The 23904-nt window shown below is 41.5% G+C and overlaps 1 protein-coding gene across 1 annotated transcript; it reads right to left on the bottom strand.

Moving 5' to 3' along the window:
- Nucleotides 1-623: 623 nt before the first annotated feature.
- On the bottom strand, nucleotides 624-23041 carry RPP30 (ribonuclease P/MRP subunit p30). Its single transcript, XM_026066672.1, has 11 exons — nucleotides 22891-23041; nucleotides 22558-22613; nucleotides 22178-22234; nucleotides 21392-21466; nucleotides 20814-20885; nucleotides 14978-15067; nucleotides 12697-12813; nucleotides 9047-9076; nucleotides 8597-8634; nucleotides 7308-7387; nucleotides 624-3205 (listed from the first exon to the last, which is right to left on the bottom strand). The coding sequence occupies exons 1-11, from the start codon at nucleotides 23033-23035 to the stop codon at nucleotides 3096-3098; spliced, it is 870 nt and encodes a 289-aa protein (XP_025922457.1). The 5' UTR covers nucleotides 23036-23041; the 3' UTR covers nucleotides 624-3095.
- Between the last annotated feature and the right edge of the window lie 863 nt (nucleotides 23042-23904).

Below are 23904 nucleotides of genomic sequence, written 5' to 3'. Positions count from 1 at the left end.
CTGCTGAATTCTCACTATTAGAATAATGTGTTAAACAAGTGGCAATATGTGGACGAGATCAGATAGCAATGGAAGAAGGTCTACTAAGATGCCAAGTGGATTTAAAGGAGCAGTTGAGTAATGGGGTTTGCAGATGGTTTGCCAATCTTGATTGGTAAAGAGCTCAAGGACAGAGGTCCTTACATTAAGTTTGGACTGTTGGATTCAAATGCAATGTTATGAAGGTGAGAGGAGATGGTATCAGGATGTGGGTCTCTTAAAGCTGGACTATCATGAAGTCTGATAATTGAAGAATGCAAAAACAGATGATGTATATTTGTAAATTTGTACTGCTTTTTCTGTACATTTTGTACTGATCTATTTCAGATTAAATAAACAGAGTGGTTCTTTGTATTTGTTGGAGTGTATTATGCAGTGGTGAGCGTGCACAGAGAAGCTCTGTCTCTGAGGTTCACATCTTGGCCTCTGTAAGATGCACAACACCTTTAGAAAATTTCTCAGCTGCCTAGAGCTACCAGCCCTTGAGCTACTTCCCTGACGCTGTTAGATAAATGCCTCTTCTTACTTTTTTATTAAATAGAAACACAGGTACAAAAGCAGAAAGCCAGTACTTGAGTAGCTAGTAAAATTGAAAGTTAGAGTTTTATTACTGAGTTTGATTTAAAATCTTAGTTTCTCAGCAAATTAGTACTTACATTGTGGAGCACACAAAGAGAGCTTCAACTGCCCCAGCCAAGGAAGAAGTGGAGTCCTGTAAGCAAAGGAAGGCACCTCATCCTTTGCTTTAGCTGAAGCAGAACTACCCCAACAGCATCACCAATGGAGGCATCAATCTCCCATTTCACTGGGACATTACACACTGCATTCAGTAATAATCCTAATGCCCCAGGCTGTAGCTTCCCAAAGAAGGATGCCACAGACTCCCACATGCCTTCACTGACCTGGGCCACCATGCTTCCAGCCAGCAAACCTCACAGCCTGAGCACAGGACTGGGCAAGAAGCAGGGTTCAGGGTGGGCAGCAAAGAATATTTGTCACTAGAGCGCAAAGCTTGGAAGTGAAGTGAATCTACAGCAACCCAGCAAAGGAGCAAGCACAAGAAATGCCTGCCGAACACGGACAGAGACAGTCCTATCTGCAAGCAGCCGCCCCAGACTGAAGGAACTGTTTTAGACAGATGAGACTTTTCTCGCACAAGCACCATCACGTGCAAGTGTCACCTTGACGATCATATGCTTTATTTGTAAACACACTCTTTGCCATGAAAATAGTGACACGTCCCTGCTTGCTGCCGCTTCACTACTTGTTTCTGCACATTTACTCAGACACTGGGAGAATAACTTGCAGGAAACAGAAATGACATCAGTCCTGGCCAACTCATTTTGTTTGTCTTCATAACTGAGAAACAGTTCAGTTGTCCAGGTACCAGAGTGGCCAGAACAATGCAAAATGCTTCAGGAAACAGGGGGAAAAGAAACATTTCACACAGTTCCTGAAGCAGTTTATCTACTTAAAGGGCAAATATGCAGACGGTAAATTTTAAAATCAAGGTCAAACAAGCAGTAAGTAGGATCTCTAGATTTCAAAAGCCTCTCTCCATTACTAGTTACCAAACAATTTCTCTTATGCTCAAGGTAGGTTATTCTCTGGCCAAGGCAAGACAACATATTATTCAGATAATTGCACCAAATGGACACATTTCAGCTTCTGCTCTATTTGGCTAGAGCCTCATTTAGGAGAAAAGTCCATAAATGACAAATTACTGTATACATATTACACTCTATTCCTGGTGATAAAACAGGACTCAAATCACAAAGTCAACAAGTAAAATAATAACATAAAGGGCAAATATTTCACTATTTTTTGGTCAAAGCAAAAGCTGTTGTGACTTATACACAGAATTTTATAGAACTGTTAGTCTGAAACTCCATTCATTTTGCTTTGTCCAGTAACTAAAAAAAGTTCAGAGAGACCCGCACTACAAGATTTCTGCAGTATTTTACATACTATAATTTGCACTTCTCAGTTTGTTGTCAGATGCAGATGAAGGATTGGAATGTTCACAGCAAAGCAGGCTCAAGGGCCCACTACAGTATCCTACATAATTTTTATATTGGTTTATCAAAAAAAAAAAAAAGCTTCAGTCAATATTTGGAAGAGCTCTAAAAACGCTCTGCTGATTATAAATCTGTTATGATTGCTTTTTTGGCAGCCAGATTAGGTTTACTGAGGCAGTAACAGGAAGGAAAAAGGAAAGGCTGAAGGTAGCAAAGTAAACACTCTCGCAGGCAACACTGCCAGACCAGGACACAAAAAGGAAATGATGCAGTAAAAATTGTGACGTGGCGACTGCTCGGGCCCAGGTGAGACAGCTGTTACACTGCACACGTTTGGTGTAACCTTGGGCTCTTCCTTTCCATCTGCGGTAACTGTCTCATGTTACTGTTTGGTTTTAAGTGCTTCAGGACAGGGACGGCCTTTGGATGTGTGCATGCAGTAGGTCTAGCAGGTCAGGTCAGTCGGTGCTACTGTAATACAAACCCAAGGTATCTCCTAACAAGTGACAGATGCTGGGCTCTTTACAGCCACTGATCACAAAACAAAATGGGGACTGCATTGTTTTTACTGGGCAATTACTCCTCACAGGCCACTGAAAAGAACTTTACCTACTCACTCGCAGTTGTAAGGTTTAGTACAGAGATGTATTTTAAAACTTGAGAAGCCAGAAGAGCTAGACTTTAAATGGATGTGTTCTTGAAAATATTTTTTAATAAAAAAAGAGTGCACCTGTACAACTGAAAATTCCCACATGTCAGAAATGTTGTGTGGAGTTTGCACCAACTCCAGAAGAGCTAGAACAGGGTGGAGAGGTGCTATCCTGGCCTTGGCCAGAAGCACAGCACAGGATCATCTTTCAGGTGTGGTGAACTATTCAGCAGTCCTATCCTCACAGCTCTCTCACTTAAACACAAGAAGAGTAATTCTTGTCCGGACTAAATGAAGTAGTGAGGAACTGAGCTGGCTGGAGGGTGGGAGGAAGACACAGCACTGGTTAAAGATGGTACAGAGGCTCCTGTCGACAACTGGTTCAGTCCTCAAGCTTGAGTCTTGGCTTTTTTGCAGGCTGGCAGTGTTGTTTCTTCCTCCTCAACTTTGCGAGGCTTCTTCACTGTGTACACTACCCCACAGGCACTCTTCCGCGTTTCTGGAATACACAAGCAGAAGCTCTAGTATCTCAAATAAGATGACACTAATGCATTCAATACATAATCACCCAGCTCATAAAAGGGCCTTACCAGTACTTCTCTATTTCACAGACAACACTGGTGCAATACAGTTGATCTGAATTACACATGCTAAATCAGATTTTTAGACTGTTTAGTAACGAACATTTTTGGTTGAAGTGCCTTTGCTAAACATCCTGCTTTTTACCTTTCCATCCTCACCCTTCAGCTAAGGGGCTCACAGTAGCCATTGTCAGCAGGTGCTCCAAAAAGTCAGTTTTTATTGTATTGGAAATAGGGAATATCAATTATTTCAGGAACTGCAAGTTAAAAGACAAATAATCATCATCTTGAAGACTAAAAAAACTACTGGATTTTTCATATCTAGCATATGCAGGTAGAGCTTCTGAATCCACTAACACTTTACATTGAACTATTGATTAAAGTCTAAAATCAGACAGATTGGTCTCTGATTACTACTTTAGTCTTGCTGACAAAAAACACAGCAAGTATTGCTGCACACTAACCAGTAAAATGTTATTGCAGCACAAAGTGTAAATAATCCTTAAGACTAATTTCTGCTCAGAAATTACTTTCAATCTGTAACACAACATTATATTCAACTCTTAGCAGAATCCTGGCATAAAATGAAGACTGGGAACTCACTTTGACATGTTTTACCTGTGAATCAGAGAGCAGTCTGTAAGAAAGTTGCTCATGCTTATTATAGTCCTGACTGAAAGTGCAACAGACAAGGCAGAAAAGAAGTTTACTGCATCCTTTCCAACTAAAAAGATGAGCAGCAATGATCACTAACTGACAGGTTCCTAGGCTACGTCTAAGAGGAAGTCTAATGCTAAGTGTGTAGGAACAACCTGCAGGAGCTAAAACATCATCATTCACACAGGCAGACCACAGAACTCACAGAAAACAGGGTGGAAAGAAACCCCAAGAGGTCAACAAAATGAGCATTTCTCAGTTCTTTAATGAAGAATCATCTAAGGCTTTAGAAAAGTCCTGGTCACCATGTCCTTTTGGTGATTGAGTGATAATGATGTGCACTTTGAGGTACTTAAGAAGTTTGCTCACCAAAATGCTGCCATTACCTGCATATAATCTCACTTCTAGCAATGCAGACATTTTAACAACAAATACTGAAAACAAAAAGTAACATGACCCTTGCACTCTTTGATCTCTTGACTGGAGCATCAGTTCGCACTTCAGACATACTCCTTTAATTCCCTGGGGGTACTTGATTCTTCAGGAAGGTAAAATTTAACAAACAAGGAAAGCTTCAATACTGGAAAACTCTCCCTGTCCCTGCCCTCTAACTGCTGTGTGAGTGGGTATGTAGCAGCAGCTGCAGCAGGGGTCAGCAAGGAGAACAGGGATGCTTGGTATGCATGCAGGGGAGAGGGAAGTGAGAAAGGACTGGGCCATATTCTAAATCTATGCTGAAAAGGAGGTGAAGGAGCCCAGGCTGACAAGACTCTTGTTCCACAGCGGCCCAGATGCTGAGTCTGAGAATGGTGCCAGCCTAGACCACACTCTTCACTTTCTTTTGCTCCCCAACACATCTGGCAAGCCAGATGTAGGACAGAGACTCACGCCAGTTTTGCAGTCATTAAGCCATCCCCATGCAGGGACCTTCCAGCTATGCTGACGCTAATCCTAGCATCCATCTGCCACTGCTGTGGTTGAAAAGGAAGCCGGCCGAGGACACTCCAGTAGCATTTTTCATAGTGTATCAACCATCCCTCCATTTGTGACCAGGATCCTCCAAGGAGCAGTAGCTACCTACCCCACTCCTAACATAAGCAGCAGCACGAACGATCTTCTTCTGTAACCAAGTGCCCTCATGAGGCCCAAGAGCCTCAGCAATGCTTCTTGCTGAGGAAGGGATGGGATATCATCCTCCAGAGATGCTACACTTAAGAAACACTAATCCAGCCCATTCTCCAAATGGGATCTCCTGCACCAATGTCACTCCCTGTCAGTTTGTTCAACCTGTTCTTAAAAGCATAGAGCCTCCAGTGCTAGAGACTACCACCCTCTCCAGCAACACATTGCTGTGCTTCAGTACTCTTGCCATAAGAAGTGTCTAACCCAATGTTTTTTGCTGCACTTTAAGCCAATTACTTCTTGCCTTATTTTACAATACACACAGATGCTTCATGCAACCCATGCCCAAAAGCACAGTTCAACGTGTTCACCAGCCAGCCAGTCAGCACACACAGCAGGTAAGCAACATGAGCAGGACCTGGCGATATACTGGATTATGGAGTGTGGAAATTAAAGGGGGATAGCTGAGGGTGGGTGCAGAATTACAGTAAACAAAAGGGAAAGTTGGTGCCCACAGGAGTTGAGGGGGTGCAGACACAAAACCGTAGGAAATCAGGCTTCATCAGTTCCACAGTCACAGAAAGAAACATTCTTGAATGCATGTCAAAAAAAAAATCATCATTTCGGAGCAAAACATACTGTTCTTACAAAAACAAAATGTATTCTTAAACAGACTATTCTGGCACAGCTATATTGGCAGAGGCTCCCCTGTATATACCAGCTAAGTGACTTTATGGTATTCAAGAATATTTTATTTACGGAATCCTCAGCATTACCATAAAATACGACTGTGTGATGTTATCACACTTCTCATACATTTGTCAAGCAACCTAGTGAGCATAATCCAATTTCAAAACTACTGCTGGGAGGCTTCTCTGCAAAATTCAAGGTAGAAAAGACTGCTAACAGAATGTTCTGTTAACAACAAAGCTCTGCAAGAACCTTGCAGAAAAAGGTATCTACTTATTCTGGGCTACTACTCTTTGGGGGACAGGCAAATGAAGTATCTGTTTTTAAGGCTCATGGATAAGAAAAATGAAGGTTTTGTGAAATTCCATATAAACTTGGCAAAAATCTTCCAACACACTGTCACTATGTTGTTGAGTACCAGGCTGGAGGATTCTGTTGATTACAGCAGATTCAAGTTCCACCTCTACTGAAACAAGAGATGCAAACCAAATCCAACCATGTGTTTGCTATCTAGAGCAACTCAAGTGGCTGGGAAAATGACTAGAAATCATACCTACCTGACAAATCCTGGCAGAAGCAGAAATTAAGAGCCAGATGTGACTGCTCAGTCACAAAGGTAAACTGCCATCAGCATAAACAACAGAAATCAGGAAACTCTAAGAACCAACAAATGTGCATGTGAAGGGGAGGGTAGAGAAGGTGAAATTAGTGCCAAAGTACAAAGCAAGGGTTTAAATTGATTGCTGCAACACAGACTTTGTCATCTCTAAACTACACTGACAGCAGGGCACACAAGACAACTGGAAACCTGTTGATTTCCACTGCAGGAGGTCAAAAGCTAAATTTCCACTTTCTTAATATGAAAATGGATTGGTAGGAAAGAATAGAGCTATTGTGAACTTCCTCTGCTGAGAGCATAAAGAAGCAAGTTTTGTTTCACAAAAACACTTCAAACCATCGTACACCATATGAAACATTTCTTCCTAAGCAGCAAGTACTCAGAGTATCCATTTTGCATTGAGCCTGAAATGGTCCACACTGAACAGTGAGTCAGAAATGAAGACTACATAATGAAGCATCAGAAAGAGACAAGGCAAAGGGTGTTTCTGCAGTCATACTACAAAAGAATAAATGCAAAACATGTGCTTCATTAAGGCTGAATCTTGATTTTCTTGAAGTCAATGTAGTTTCTACTGATCTAACTGAGATCAGCATTCAACACTTTCTGAAACAAGTGATATTTTCACTATGCAGCATAACAGGCAGACCTGTGTTTTGGTTTATAAGTCTGTTTAATATGGGTAGAGAGTACTCCAGTACAGGCAGCATCAGCAATTCAGCCACTGATTTGCTAACACGGCAACAAGGGAAAAGAAAAAAAACACCTTGCTGTAGAAGCTCCTCTTCATGAGTTGGACAAAGAAGGTAAAATCCCAAGCTGACTCACTCTATAAGGTCTCAGACCTTTTAAAAATATGCATCAGTACAAACTTAGTTTAACAAATGCAATTGTCACTTAGAGAAAGGAGTTCACATGTGCTTTTCACTTACCTCCATGAAGCAGGGTGGCTCTGCAGTTGGTAGACACAGCTGCCTTGGCTTCGCTTTCTGACATGCCAAACAGCAAACCTCTGTCACCTTTGTTGAGGATCAAAATGTACAGAAAGGAGCAAACAGACTACGGAAGCTTGTCTGTAGGATAAGTTTGCTTATTCAACACATAGCTGCAAATTAGCAAAGCTGCAGATCAAAGTGACATTTTGCGTAAGGTTACCCAGAGGCAGAGGACTGAGGCACCCAATTCTCCTGGCTGAAGTTTCCCAGCAGCCTCCCTGAAAAGCTCTTGTCAATGCTGCTTTTTTCCAGACAGGCAGCTGTCATTTTGAAAATAGAAGTCTGTCAACATAAGTACATTTCTTATATGTATAATCAAGTAAAAAACTATCCCACTGAAAATTTCGGTTTTGTGGGAAAGGACATTTTTTGACACAAAAACATTCGGCTGAAAAATTCCCAACCACCTTGAACAGGGATGACATCAAAACCAGGTATGTAAATTTGGGTTGAGCCCGACTGCTCTTTGTAAGAGGGAAGGAAACTTCGCGCGTAAAATTCTTCTGGCCCCTGTACCCTCCCACACAGTTCTCACGATTCAGAGCATGCTTCTCCCCTCCAGGGGACAACCCAGGCACACGTTCAGGGTGGGGAGGGAAGGAGGAGTAAAAGTGCATCTAAACTCCTAAAATAAGGGAAGAAAGGACACTTTTCTTGGTTTATAGAACACATGCCCTGATTGAACAGCACATACATAACTGAGGACTGAAAAATTAAGAACAGAAGTAACCAGTACTAAGATAAGAACTTTCTCTTTCTTAATATAGACATGCTTTTATAGCTTTATATATATATATATATACACACACACGTGTGTGTGTATATACACACATATACATACATACATACATATCTTTTCTGCGACAAAAGACATGGCACCTTGGAGATAAGTAATAATTTCTCGTTTGGTCCACAGTGTCCATAAAATTTTGTTACTCTTTATTTAAAGACCTATGATTATATTTGTTACTCATTACTGCACTTACACCCACACAAGTGTCAAGATCTGTACCTGTACTCAGACATTACTATTTACAGTGACTGCTTATGCTACTCCATGACCAAGGTCTGTTGCTCCTTCCATGCCCACTCAGAGCCCCAGTTCAAGGAATGGGTCACCAACAAGCATCACTGTGTACAAAGAGTGTAAAGGACGGAATTATTTCAAAAACAATCTGAACTTTCACGTTACTATTAATTGCTGCTTCAACTTGGAAAAAGGATACAGATTCGCCACGTCATAAGGCCCTCGTAGTTCTAGAGGCTAAAACATAACAAAGAAGGCTGGATGCACACATGCACTTACTCAAAGGCTGGCAGAGTGTAAGCAGGCAGGATATGACTATTTGGAGAATGAAACAGCCAGAAATGCAAGATTAAACATTACGTAATAGCAAGCTGGTGAAGATGCACTGGGAAATCAAGAAAACACTATCATTTGGGAAAACAGAGTCCCCATCTGGGAGGAAACTGCCATGGAAAATATCAATGACAACAACAAAAAAACCCAATGTAATTCTTTGGTAACATAAACTGATTAAAAACATAAGAAATACAAGATGGAAATTATATTTAAAATGAAAATATTTATATGTTTAATATATAATTAAAGTTGCATCTTCAGCTAAAAATAAATCCTCAAATTTTTCTGATATTAACAAAAATCTGGGACTTACCCTTTCAGCTGCACTTGACATAACAATGTTCTGGAAAACAAAAGGGAATAAACGTTCATCTGTCAAACAGCATCAAGAAAGTGGAAAAACTTCAGGCAGCAAAGACTATGAGCATTACCTGAAGTTCAAGCTCACAGCCCAGCTGACTACCAGAAAGTGGCTGCTGCTCCCAGATTAGGTGAACTCTAGCAGAGTGTGGACCTTAGTTTGTGGGAATGAATAAACCCAAGCAACCTCCCTTCTCCCTGCAGAAAGAGGGCCACGGGGACAAGCGCCCCCCTGCAGTTAGACTTCTCACTGACAGACATGAGCTGAACAAGCAATGCACCTGTCAGGTGGTAGGCTAAGCAACATAAATCTCAAAGTGCTGGTATTAAGCAAGCACTCATGAATATGTAGCTTTTATAGTGGACTTCAAAGGGACTTTACATAAAGGGTAAAGAAATGCAGTTACACACATTGTGTTAAGATGTGCTTAGATGTGTTAAGATTATTTACACCAGCTAAAAGAGACAAGGAGTGATGTGCCCTTACTGCCTCTCAAGAGCCACAGGCCCCATGACACCTGCTGAGCATCACCTTGAGGAAGGCATGCGTGGCCACACACAAATGACACAACGCAACCTGAGCTGTAACAGAAACGGATTTAGGAGTCCAGCATAGCCCAGAAGAGGCTTACAGATTGTACCTTTAGCCAGCTTGGTGCTCCTGAATTTTCAGCCTACTCTCTGTGTTTCAGTAAAAACCAATCCTAACCTCATCATCCATGTAGGCCCTCAACAACACTGGGTGAGGGAACCAGTCTGCAGTTAAGCAATGGCAGCCAATTCATGCCATATGCACCCTCCTCTCAACCCTAGCACCCCCATGAAAATCACTGGGCAAAGGAAAGTCCTTCTCCCTTTTTCTCTCCCAAAGGGTTTCTACAGAAGAGGTACATGACTGCTCAGGCGCTCACAGATACCGCAGCTCAGCTGCCAACACTCTTCTAATGGTAATCCTCCAAGGATGCTCACCCAGGGGGAGACTGTTTTGCACAGGTAGAAACCTTCTTCTGCAGCAAAAGCAAAATTTACTTGCATCTTTTCTTACATTGAATAAAAGGCTTTGGGAATTCCTGCTCGAGTGGGTGGGAATGAGAATTGGTACTGAGGCAAGACTTTCCCACTCTGACGTCAGTACCACCAACACATCACACCACCTCCGGTTACAAGGTGGGGCCTTTGATTCCTGCCCTGCACTGCTTTACTTGTCCTTCCACCTCCCCAGCACAAAGAGCAAAGCAGACATTGGAAAAAAATGCTCTGTGCACAGCTGGAACTCAAACTGTAAAAGAGCTATTTGCATGGAAATGACTGCACTGTTTGCACTATGCCCAAGGTTTCCTCACGTCCTGAGGAGGACAAGACAACTCTGCCTCAGCGTAAGGAAAAGCATAAACAGAAGTAATACATACCTCAAAATGACTTAACAGCACACAACATGATGGAGCTCAGAACACTTCTTTCCATGTAGTTCACCTTTAAAATGACTGCACTATGGATCCCAAGGGTGCTTTTGAGCTTCAGCAGTGCTGACTGCAAGAGCTCATTGGGAAAATTTAAGCCTCCTGCTCTGAGCTGCAGCAGCCAATGCCTGTCTTCTGGGCTCAGCAACACTCCCAGAGCAGCTCCGCGAGCCGTCCTGAGCCAGCACAGGATCGCCGCTCGCTGCTGTGTATCAGAGACAGGCTCTGGCTGATTCAAAGGCAACCGGCTTCCAATTAAGGGATGGATAAGAAGGGAGAAGGAGATGAGAGCGGACAAGAAAAGTACTGCTGGAGAATGAAGGAGAAACAGGCAAAGGCAAATCCACAGGGAGGGCAAAAGGGAAGAACTCAAAGGCAAAACGCTATCTCCTCAGGTAAAGAAGAAAGCAGCTGCTCAGTACACTGCTCTGGGCACAGTATCCATGCTCAGTTACCAAAACATGAGAGGTGGAAAGACTGTGGATATACCTGTCTGTTTGGCGAGACAAGCGAGTCCCTCCCTCATTCCATGCACACTTTAACTTGTTTTAGGGACCTGGTTTGAGGCTAACTCTGAGGACACCAGTAAGTTTCTGGAAGTTTCTCTGCCCTACTACAACAGAAGAGAACAAAAGAATCCAAAAGCTGCTAAAAGCTCAGCAACTTTAGGTAGCAGAAGGCTAGAGCTGCACGCCAAGTGCTAATGCCAGCAGCCTATGGACCAGTCATACTACATCTCCATAGAAAAGGCTTTTACTTAACTGATAGAGAGAGAGAAACTCTCAGTAAGGGCTAATAACCATCTCTGCTGGCCCACCAAGTAACTGATCCCAGAGGCAAAAAGTAAAGGCAAAAAGTAAAGGCAAACTAGCAGTCCATTCCCAACTTTTCCACTGCCTAACAACAAATTGTTGTGTTCAGCTCCAGTCAATTTACCTTCCAGGTATAAATGATGTACTAGGTCGACACATGCAGAAAGAAAGGGCACTCTGCACAGACTAAATGTCACTTGCTCCGTTTGTGAGGTTACCACAACTTTTGCCACCCAAATCAACAACTGCATGAGGAACACATCTGTAATTGCACAGAGGAAAGAGGAGTACTGGCATAAAGGAATCCCGAAGGGAAGGGTTTTGTGTGTAGGTGCCTTGTCTCCGAGTCAGTATTTTGCAAGATTAACTCCCAGAGCTGGGCTTCTCAGGAAAAGCCATGCAAGCACTCATTTTATTCTGCTGCACCAAGGGAATTCATCTATTCGAACACCTTCTCTGTCCTATAAAACAGGCCTGGTCCTGTGGTAACATGTCTCCCTTTAATTGCACCTCCCAAACTCTATATCCCTCTTCAGACTAGACCTGCTGGGCAGTGTAAATTTTGGCTTCTCTGGACTAGCTAAGCACAGCAAAGACCTTTTCAAATACGGTGGTGGGAGCTACAATCCCTTTTAACTCAGTTATGTATCATGATATGCTTCTGTTAAAAACAGATGGCCTGAGAGGACCCACAGGACAGGCAGCTTAGCCTGGGAGGAGGTAAGGTATGAAAGCAATGGAGTACAGGCATCCCAGCTGCAAGCATTACTTCTTCCCTCGGTTTCAGTAGCAGGGAAGAATGCAGTTGATCTGACTGCAGCAAAGCTCTGGCTTATAGCCAGCTAGCTGTGGGGTCTGTTTTGTACACTGGGAATTTACTAACAATTAACAAAACAAGACTTCTATCTTTTTCTTGGTATTTTTTTTCCCTTATTCAAGGTATACTCACTCTCTCAACAAAAGAGCTTTTGGCCAATCAGAAATTTGAAATGCAAATTTTTAAACGGATGCATAAATTTCAGTTCTAGTGCAAACCTTAGATCTCTGGGACTTAGTTTTTTCCTTTTGTTTTCAGTACTGCGTACCATGATAATGGGTAAGTTGTTCTGAAAAAAGAACACAACAACTTGACAACTTAAGAAGAAAGCGTGCAGTGGTGCATGGCTGGAAATATCTGCAGCCAGAATAATTGCTTGCTTGTATTAGTAGGCAAAGGTTCAATCACAGGTTCAGAAACCCCAGCATCAAACTCATTTAAAATGGCTCAGTCTGTACAACTCCAGAAGAATCTGAACTGAATTAATTAGTTTGCTTTCACTGTGAGAGCTTACCTTTCCTTTGCAGATCTGCATCAGGCTAATCGCATTTGAAATTGTGTATCTTCTCATTGTGGAGTCTTTGATGGCAGGCGTGTAAAGAAGTTCAAAGTAAATGCCTCGATCTATTGCCTTCACATGAAAGAATGTGATCAAAAATCAAAAGGAAAGAAGCAAAACAATCTAACAACTGCTGTCTATTACTGATGCAGCTTATTCTCAATTTAACTGTACTATATATGAAAAAATGAAAGCAGAATTGTTCTAATAGGAACACAGCATAGCAGGAAAGGTGGAAAAAGAAATTTCACTGTACACCAGGTATGTGCACTTGAATTTTGGCTGTTGAATAAATGAGGTTTAACAAACAAAGAAATGCCATCTACCTATTAGTCGTAATAGGCTTTCCATAATCACAGTGATGAGGAGAAGGATAATCACCTTTGGCCAAAAACAAGTCTGGACATTTTCAGGATACTCCTTCTTTAGCCCCACAGCTTCCCATAAGGAACACCACTTCCCACAGTATCCATGTCTTGCAAATGAAGAATTTGCCCTTGCAGAAAAGCAACAATGAGGTCCCTTCTCTCCTGTCTCACAGGATACTGTGCTATTTGTGACAATTTTTGAAGAACAGCAGGTCATCAGAGAGTTTTCAAACAGCAATAGTTAATACATTTTCAGTTGCTTTAAAATCCTTTGCTACCTGTCAAAGTATCTCACCAAAAACCTAGTATTATTGTTTTTGCTAACGCACAGAAAAAAGTTAAGTAACTTGCCACAGGATATACAGTGAGTTAGTGGTAGTGACACAGTTCAAAGCTAGGAGTTCCTGGTTCCATGGTCTCTACCAGATTTGTCTGAAATGTTGCTCTATGCTTTATACTCATAGTATTAAAATAAAAATGCTGTAGCATTAATACTGTAAGAGAATCTAGTAATTGAATATAGATGTAATTAATTCAGCTACCATTCATGCATAAAATCAGCATGCATGCGGAACAGAAGTCACATACACATCAAATGTCTAGTACAGAGCTGGTGTGACATCTTCCAACAAGAAGAAAAACCTGAATTTATCAAAAGCAAAACAGGTAATGGCAGTACACCAATTTCAACTAGTTTCAAGCCAAGCAGATTTTTAACTTCATCCCCAATGCTCTAGCTGCCTGCCAAGCTGTTTGTCTGGCATCACGGCAATCTAGACTGACTGCCCCAGGAAGCAGAAAACCAGTCTGACAAACAGACTGCCTTGAAGCTGGGAGTCTGGAAGCTGAGGAGCAGCTTGTGAGGAAAGTACCTCTAAATACAGCGATTTAAGTGCCTCTTGACCAGCCAGCTCCTCACCTGGGCCAGCTGCTGGAGTTTTAGGCACCTAGGGTAGTTTCAAATGCCATTTCACGTAAAATTTTCATTCTAAATGAAATATTGAAATTCTCAGTCTGTTGTAAATTCCAAGATGTTCCTTTTGTTCTGTTTCACGATTAATTCTGTGTTTTTATTTTTATTTTTATTCTATGTTAAATTTTCTCTAGAAGGGGAAATAGGATTTCTAGCCAACTCCAACTTTCAATTTTTATGCTCCAAGGACTGTATCGGCCATGAATGCCCATGTAGAAGGAACCTTGATACACACTCAAAGGAAAAATATTTCACCTAAGAGCATGTTCAGATTAAGTTTTCTGACAAACCACCAACAGTAGGCAGAATTGTATTAAAATATTTGATCTACGGCTGATGTACTGTTTTAAAATCAACTTGTGCGCCATAGCAGATATTTAGTGATTCCACGTTCGGTTCACTTCCCAAGACATTATTTAGTCTAAGTATGGATTCAATACAGTTGTTCTCCAAATAACTGGCACAACACCCTTTTCTCAAATTGCCACTGTCATTCATGTTCTCCTGTCTTTCAAATAGGAGGGCTGTTTATCTATTCTGACACAGCTACATCACTTCTGGTCTGGGAGGTAGTTTGGTCAGCAGTCACACCAAATCTCACTGCTTAGCATAGCAGTAGCCTGAAGGCTCTGTTCCCATTTCCTGGGAATACCACTTTTGCCTTCAGAAGTGGGGGACAAGAAGGAGAAAGAGAAAGAACATACATCATTGCATATTAAATGCTGCAGTGGAGGCCTTGAAGTGAAGGACATCTAAAATAATACTAGACATTATGCACGAAAATACAAGAACCACTTGGATGGGAATGGTGGGAGGGAAATTGTAGGGAGTTCAGCTCAGATTGACATTAAATACAGAATTTAATAGCAAGAAAACAATTTAGATGTAAATTTACCACATTCACAGGGGGCCTTCGGAAGTAGAAAGGCAGCTTTTCTGTTACATTTATGCATACCAGATCCACATCTAGAGTTGTGCAAGCAATCTACAGCAAAGAAACACAAGCAGATTATTAGATATGCCAAAAATGAGCAAGCAACTTTAGGTGCACTGATATCCTTAATTTCTTAATGCAGGAAATGTCTCTCCAGGGAGAGTTCAGTTTTAAAACAAAGAGGTACTCTATGTCTTGCAGGTATGCCAATAAAAGAGCAGAGCTACAGGTGCACAGTTTGAGTGTACGGAGCATTTAAAACCTAAACCTTCCCTCGTTTATAGAACTACTTTTCCAATAAAATAATCACCAACTTACCAAAGGCAAGTCTTATTGCTTTGTTCTTACCTGATATAGGACATGCAAAAGCAATGCTGGCTTTTGGGAAAACAACTCATGACTATTAGAGGAGAACTCCTATTTACAAAAGGGACAGTCTGGGAACTGTCCCTTACCATTCTCTAATTCCAGTGGCGCCACAGGCCTCACACTGGAGGGCAATTCATGGGGCCTCACTTTCTGGGGTGGGAGGAAATGCACAACCCTTTCTGAAAGCCAGGTCTCTAGAGGAGTCTCAAGCTGGGCACCTAAGGTCATAGTTTGAAAGCTTAGCTTTGAATTCACCCCACAATTTACACCCTCTGTTAAAAGAAAGAAGGAATGAACAAAGGGTGGAGAATCTCCCCAATGACACCAGAGAAAATTAAGTGCTCACAAAAGGGAGCCCTAGATTTACATATAATCTCATGCACACAAGACTTGTAGGAATTATATATGCCTACCCTGTAAAGATGATTACGCAGGACCAGATTAATTTCTACAAGCAGCATGGTAACAAAGAAGATAAAGCAGGCTAAAGATGTTCAAAAGGAATTTTCTATTCGTAGGGGAACTCTGCATTCATAAACCTGCCAGCAACTGCTCCAAATACACCTGGGCCAGCTGCCAACCATTCATCCCTTCGCACACCAGCATGAAAGCAGACGGGGTTGCAGGGCAATCCAAGGCCTGGGCAGCAGGGTAGAGGGACTGTGTGCTCCAACACAGGGCTGGCTATGGCTTTGCAAATTAGTCTTTTACCAGGTTGTTCACAAGAAATTCAGATGAAGATGAGAGCAGAGGCCCAGCTTTGGGAATGTTTCCCTGCTGTTGACAGCATTCCCTCCTAGACAAGAGATCCACAGCCCATATGTGGCGAATTCAGACACAGCAAACCACAAGATTATTGATGTTAAACTGACTCTACTAGGCCATTCAAACTAAACTTTAACTTCATGCCTTACCTTTACCAACTCTGTTAGGTGGGGCACAATTTGAATCTATTCTAAATGCAAGTCTAACTGGATGCAAGTTTGGCCCAACTGTAGCCAGTTTAATTCCTTTGCTTATGTGCAGTACCACCTACCATCTGGACAGAGGTGATTCACAGGAACACACACAAAGCAGATAGCTCTGAGTCATGTCCTAGAAAAGATGTTGGTGAGGCCACAGGAAATACAGAAAGAGAAAAAGCCCCCAAATGAAGGAAAACAAGAATACAAACCAGGAGCACACAAGTCGCACTGTGTCATGTGAAAATTGAGCCTTCCAAATCAGGTCCAGAAATGCTGGAAAACTCTTTTCAATTTTGCAAATTAACCACAGCGGGAAGGGAGTGACCCAAATGCCAGTATATCTACAGGATTCCAGTGACGGAACATTTCAAAAAACACCACTAAGGAAAAACAAAATTGAGTCATACTTCCCCATAAGGAGGAATTCCTGAACTGCAAGGAAAGTGGGAGAGGAGATTTCTCCAAACGCTCCAGTGCTCAGCCTAACTTTGGCTGCTGGACAAGTCTCACACACAGAGGCAGGTTATCCAGCCTGCTGAAAGGATCTGAAGGGTAACAACTTTATACAGAAAAGGATATTCAGCAGTCACACACAGCAGCACTTGTCTTTGGCTTCACTGCAGGCAAGAGCCCCATCTGGTGGAAACTGCAGACAGCCAGAAAGAAACTGGCTAGCGCTTGGACAGGCTGAAGACAGCTGGGTTTGCTTTGGCAAACTATTTATGAGTAAACATAGAAATATGGCTTTGCCATACATCCTCAGACTTATATAAGCAAGTTTTTGTAGATTGTGGTGATCTGCTAATGGTCTATGAACAGCAAGCATAACTACCTAAAATGATCAGAACAATTAGAAATCTTAGAGTAAAATTTTTAAAAAGCAACAGGCACTGATCTTAATACTGGGCACAGAGCGGGCATTTCAGCTGCAGACCAAAACAACGCTCTTGGGAGATTTAAAGCAGCAGCATGTTCTACAAGTATCTTGGCAACCAAAGCTTCATCATACTCCTGAGCATATAAATTATCTGGAGAACTTGAGCACATCTTTCAGTACCCATCACTGCCACTCTCGTCACAGAAAAGCTTCCCTGGCTCATGACAAGAGGGCACAGAAATTTTTAAGTCATGCTAAAATTAGAGCACATCTCCACTGGTCATAGATTTCTTTCACAAACACGTGAAAAATCTTGTTCTATGGAGAATAATTCAAGTGCAAAGTTGTTGGTGAGAAAGAAGATGCTCTTTAGGTTATGTTGAGTTACTAACAGACAAATTTAAAATACACAGTTAATTTGTGATGCAAGATCCACCCCAGAAGGCTTTATCCTTAACATCGAAAGATCCATGAAGTGCAAGAAGTATATACTGAGATTCTTATGTGTGATGTCATCTACGCGATTCAGATTCTTCCTATTGATACCTGTAAAAACTAAACACAGTTCTCCACAGGGATTTAGAAAACCTAGAAGCTTTAAACAAAAGACACATACAAATCTGCTCCAAATCTGAGCGTGCAACAACCAAGTCTTGTGCAGTTTGCAAGAAGCATGCTTGGGTTTCCTCCCCAAATCAAAGTGTTGCCAGCATGGAAGAAATGAAGATGGTTTTATGGACAACCTGGCTTCCTTCCTGACATGCCTGTCACCTGTGAGAACATCAACTTAAGCAGTCGCTATCTGCACCAGACCGCGCAGAGCACAGCCATCCTCTTCTTTGTGCTGGAACAACTATGTGTGTGGCTGAATGTTGAGTCAGAATGGGAGAGCAGATCTATCTGAAAAATAACTTGGCAAAAACTATGGTTACTTTTCAGCTGAAAGGCAGTTCCTCAAACCAAACCACCATGCAGCTGAGCAAACAGCTGCACCAGCAGAGCAGACGGGGACATGCAGGAGTGAGTGGCTGAGGGTAGGGAATATGCCAGCTTAAACACTGGTGCAGCTGAACATCTAACCGCAGCAGCAGAACTCACAATATGGCTTGAAAATAAAAGACACCCACCCTTAAATAAGAGCCACTGCCATTCCGCCAAACCTGCCAGCGTGCTCCTGCTGTTTACCTTGAACTGGCTTCAGGTGCTTGTTAAACACATGATAAATTGACTGAGAAGCCAGTGAGCAGTTTCTTCCTGCCCTTCTTTGCCAGTGTCCATCATTCAAGTTATTCAGTCAGTTCAGCTGCACGTGAACCCAAAACCTTAACTTCATGTTGTTGCCAGAGCCCAAAAGAAAGATCTTGAGGTGGCTGTGGAAAGCCTCTTTCACAACTATTTTGAGTCTTTCAAACCCCCAAGAGTCCCAAAATCTTACAATGGGGAAAGAATTAATAAGAAATGAGCGTTGTTACGCTGTTATTGCTCTAATTAATGCCCAAATTCTTATGCTGAAAGGTTCTTAAAAGTTCCCCTTCTTATATAGCCTCTGGCTTTATATGTTATTTTGACAAGTTCTTATTTGGAAGAATTCTTCAAAAAGGAGAGGAAGTAGTTTAGAAAAACAAAACAGGAGAATATGATTTTAATATGTCAAAACAGGTACTCAGAAGTATTAGAAAGTAGCTTTAACTTGTTTAAAAAAAACAGACTCAGTTTAATACTGACAAGTTCTCTTTGAAAGTAAATTCTGGCATTCCTCCAAAGAGATTCATATTTGCTTTTAGCATCCCAGTGCCTTCTTCAGACTGCTCTAAACTGCAAATCTGCTTGCTGCCTGCCAAGGCTAACAGAGGTGGGACGCTTCCACCTACTTTCAGTTCAGAGTTAATAAGATGATTTATGAGCTTGCAACAGGTCAGACATGTTACAGTTTTATTTCTTGTAAGAAAAACATTTTGACAAAAGGCTGACTTGCTTCAGATGCTCAGCTTGATCAAATCACTTGCACCAACTGTTTCTGAGTTTGAAGGAATAGTTTAATTAAAAATATGAAAGAGACAGGGAGATAGTGAACACCTATCACCCAGCAAGCTGAGTTGTGATCATTCTGCCCTGGACAGTGTTCTAAAACTAGGAATCTTTTCTGGCAGGAAAGATCTATTCAAGATAAAGCAGCTATGCATAAAAGTTAGAAGACATACGAATATGATACTTGGTGCTGTTAGTAACTATTGAAGAATTACTGGACATCATTATATTTAGGTATCAGCTCTAAACAGTAAATACATAATACTTCTTCAGTCAAACACCAGAACTGGACCAAACTAGTTTGTGGTCAAACACACTTTAACACTTTGTTTTTCTAAGATCACAGGAGTGACAAGAGTATTGGGTTTTTTGTTCAAAATATATGCATTTCTATTGATGTAAACCAACAGGAGAAACAATGACCTCGGGCTAAGCGTCACAGATAAGTCTGAACTAAGGTGTTGAGAATGATTCATGTTCACAGTTTTCTCTCACTAGCACACTCAGAGCACTTCCACTGCTACATAACCCAGCATCTGTTTGGTAAGACTGATATAGCAATACATTCAAAGACTCGCGAATGTTTTGGAGATAGCTTTCAGCTGAAGGTTTCCTCTGAATTGCCAGGATAAAATCCGGGTGAGGAAAATGACCATCTCCCCTTCACATATTTCCCCAAGGCTGCTCTACTTTTGTGCAGCTTCAGTGCTTTTCTTGGCAGGCAAAGTAACAAACACATTTATATAGTTATACAAGTCAAGTTTTTCTCACTCAGCTTGAGTGTCCAAAATACTCAAAACAAAACAAAACCAGAAATCCCAGCCTGGAAACGGAGCAAAAATTGTTGTGTTTGATCAGTCACGCTTAGTTCTGGAAATTTTGTCTGTTCATGTGATGCTACAACAACAGGCACTAGCTCTGTGTTTCATTATCTCTTGCTCCTCTTTTGATTTAAAATAAAGTAATAAAAAGAAAGGTTAAAGAAATAAAAAAGATCGGCTGCTCATTTGTATGAACTTCCAAGAGAAGACCTAAGACTGTAAGAGAAAGACGGTAAATCTCAGAACCCCTTCAGTTCTGCTTTTAGATTTTCCCACTTCCCCTAGCATTTCAGAGAGCAGAAACAAATAGTGCTGGCAGAAGATAACAAACTTGTTTTGGGGAAGCTGTCAGAGCTTGGAAAGTTAAGCAGTTCAAGACAGAAGTTTTCTAAGTGCTGGTAATATCAAAAAGTTGATATTTTATGCTTGCTATCAGTTACAATACAAGACATAAAGGACACCACAGAGGAAGCGCATACAACCCCAGTGACCAGGTAGATGTTTCAGATTTTAACAAGTCACTTTGAGACCTTGTGCCCTGCTGCAATCCCTCCCAACTTTTTCAGTTTGTGAACTGACCAGGGAGCCAATGTTGTTTAATTAGCCCCATGACATGCAGGCCTTTATAAAATGGGAAATGAAATCAAAACAAAACATGTACTTGGACTAGCCCAAAGCACTTAACATCATTATAGCACTGGCATTACCAATAAAAAAAGAGAGATGATTCTACTCACATGGAACAGTTTCTCAGTCTTAGGAAATACTGCTATGATGTCATACAACCTTATATTTGCAGATGTTGATCGCTACAAAAGGAAGAAATAATTAGTACTTTGACTTCTGACAGATGCCAAAAATATGCACAATGATTACTACCAAAATAATGAGAAGAACCCCCCTTCTCCATTTTCTAGTATTAAAACAAAGCCAATAATCATCCAATGAGCCTAACAATTTTACATGGTAGGTCTCTGCTGTGAGCAATTCTCTGAGCTCATTTTGAGGCTTGTCCCATCCACCTAGCTAAGCACTTCCACCTTTTGCCTTAGTAATGTAGCACTAAAACACACACACAAAAAATTACAGGGCTTACTCATGGTGTCCTCATCAAGAATTCCAGATTCGTGCATTCTAGATTCAAGTCTGCATCTCTTCATGATCACATTACTTTCTAAAGATGCAGTCTGAGAAAATCAGTGCTGAGTGTCCTGTGAAATCCATGAACTTCTCCCCTACAAAATTTCCCAAATTTCATTCTTTCATTGGGAAGAGGAAATAAAATTTGGAAAATTAATACACTGAATACACTTACCAAGAGATTACAGTGGGAAGGATCAGAAACGATAAGCGTTAGCCGGTTTAAGACTTTAATTCGTTTAGATGTCCCCTACAAGGAAGAAATAACACAAAAGACTTTAAAAGCTGCAAAGCAAAAATTTATGGTGAAATTCATCCTGTCTGCTCTAAAAAGAAAGTAGTACTTTGCTCATATTCTTGCCTATACTAATTTTCTACAAGTCTGTAGTTACACTTTATTTTTATTGTTTTATATTGATCTGCTCAGTATCACATCTGCCTTTCAGAAAGAATGATTTACTGCATTTCTTTGAGAAAGAGCGAACTGAAAGAAATACTAAGAAAAAAAAAGAAAAAAAAGAGAGCATGTTTTGTTAATACTACTATGGATCCCCCAGCAGGCCCCAAGCATGAGCAAAAGTAACTCGTGAATTAACACGTCAGTGATTTGAAATATAGCCTTGGTTCATTATGTCAAAATCTTGTTCCCAGCAAATCCAAGAAGTAATTTCCAAAACTCAGACTCTTTAATTTCAAGCATTACACTATAATTTCAACAGCAAGAAGCTTCAAAATTCACACAAAGCAACTTTTAAAACTATTTCTAAAATTAAAGACTAGAGTCTCATCTAAAGTGAGTGCATAATTCTTCCAATGTTGGGGGTTTTAACAATCAAGCAGTGGAAAAATTTCTCTTCTTTGATTAACATGTAATGTACAAAATTGCATACACAAACACATCAAGGTAAAAACATAACTCTTAGAATATTAATAATATGAGGGGGAACATAAATTGACATACTTGTACAATAGGCAAAGATGGAAACAGCTCTGAAGGAGATGCTGGCTTGACAATTTCCTTAAAAGAGAACCAAACAAAGAAAATTATTCAAAATATAATGGGATATGTTTAGAATATAAATAAAAGTTGTTTTCCAATCCTAAAAAGAAATTTGCTGTAGAAACAAAACTATTTACCAGGGACAATTTATGGACCTTGTTAAAAATCAACTGCAAGGCAGTAATAGTGAATTATAAAATTGGAGCTTTGTCACAAATGGAGGCATTAGTGTGTATGCCTAGGCAAGCGCTCTAAAGAGAAAGCTATTTGGGAATATGTAATAAGCTATGTAGTTTTACAAAACAAAACATACTAAGAACAAATACCCCAACAAAAATTACCTGTTTCTTTTCTTTAAAATCGATGACATGATTAAGAGCAACTGCTGAATATCCCACTAGAAAAGGTAAACATATTGAAAGAATGTTTTGTCCAGTAAACTTAATAGAAACAAATCCAAATAGAAACCCGATAAGCTCGGCACATAAATATCTCAAAATTAATAATGATACACATATTTTCCTTCCACATTACAATTTTCTAGAGATTAATTCACAAAAAATGTCTTAAAATAGGACATTCTGTTTGCTTTTTAATACGCCCCAGTCTTGACAGCATTTACTCAATGGCAGAGCTTTTCAGACATGAATGATTGCTTGAGCTGGGTTGTTCACCTGGCCAGCGCTGAAGCAGATACAGGAGATGAAGCCTAAGAGACACGCAGGGCTTGCAAGTAAACTGGTAGGTCTGTGATGCCTTTAGGAACGCAGGCCAGGAGTGGTTTAAGCCACAGGCTCTCCACCTCCCCATCCTGCGCATCCGCAAGGCTGCCCGAGCCTCGGGCTGCACACTACACACCTAAAGCTCGGGCAGCTTAAAAAGAAAAAAAAAAAAACAAAACATCTCTGACATTTTAGTGAAGCTGCACCGTAAGAACAGCGATGGCGCCGCACTAATCCCATGTGCACGCGCCGCCAAATGTGTGCTTAGGGCTCTTCTAAGGGACAAGGCTGACTGAGTTCATCGCTCCCTATTTACAGGCCGTTTGTTTCCTGCTAGGTGTCAACACCGATTTTTAAAGAGCACAAAATAGCTTCCTCCCGGGACAGGGCAACAGGCTCGCAGCCCGGAAAGATGTCACCTTCTAGCCCACCTGCAGTAAGACTTCTGACATGTCTCAAAGGGCACCCTTATGAGCCGGTTAGGAGAACATGCTCTAGATGAAACTACTCTAAGATCAGCAAGAAACTGCTTGAAAATTAAGAGCAAATATCGATGTTTCCTCATCAAGTCAGCATCTCCAAAGATTTTGTTCCAGTATGGTCCTGTTAGTTATTTTCTTTAAGAGACGTGGCTAGTGGCATTCAGGGTTCTTGCAAGAACTGCAGGAAACACAAAGCCGGGAGAGCGGCAGGGTCAGGAGCAAGGTTAAAATTCGGGATGGTGTTGACAAACGGAGGGAAAGGTCTCGCCCCACGGCGTAGGAGCAGGGCTCTGCGTTTGCCGGCGAACACCGGACGGGGAGCACCGCGTTACGCAGCAGCCCTGCGGAAGAAAGGGCCGTAACGAACGGGAGGCGGAAGGGGAGCCGGAGAAAAGGCAAACGAGCGCCGCGCGGCGAGACGCGGGCAGAGCCGCAGGCCGCAGCCCGCCTGTGCGGAACCCGGCCCGGCCGCGGCCCCAGCCCC

The sequence above is a fragment of the Apteryx rowi genome, unplaced genomic scaffold (genome assembly GCF_003343035.1).
Source record: "Apteryx rowi isolate R43461 unplaced genomic scaffold, aptRow1 scaffold_246, whole genome shotgun sequence".
Lineage (NCBI taxonomy): Eukaryota > Metazoa > Chordata > Aves > Apterygiformes > Apterygidae > Apteryx > Apteryx rowi.
Note: the sequence above shows the minus strand (reverse complement) of the source record. Positions and strands in the feature narration are given on the sequence as shown.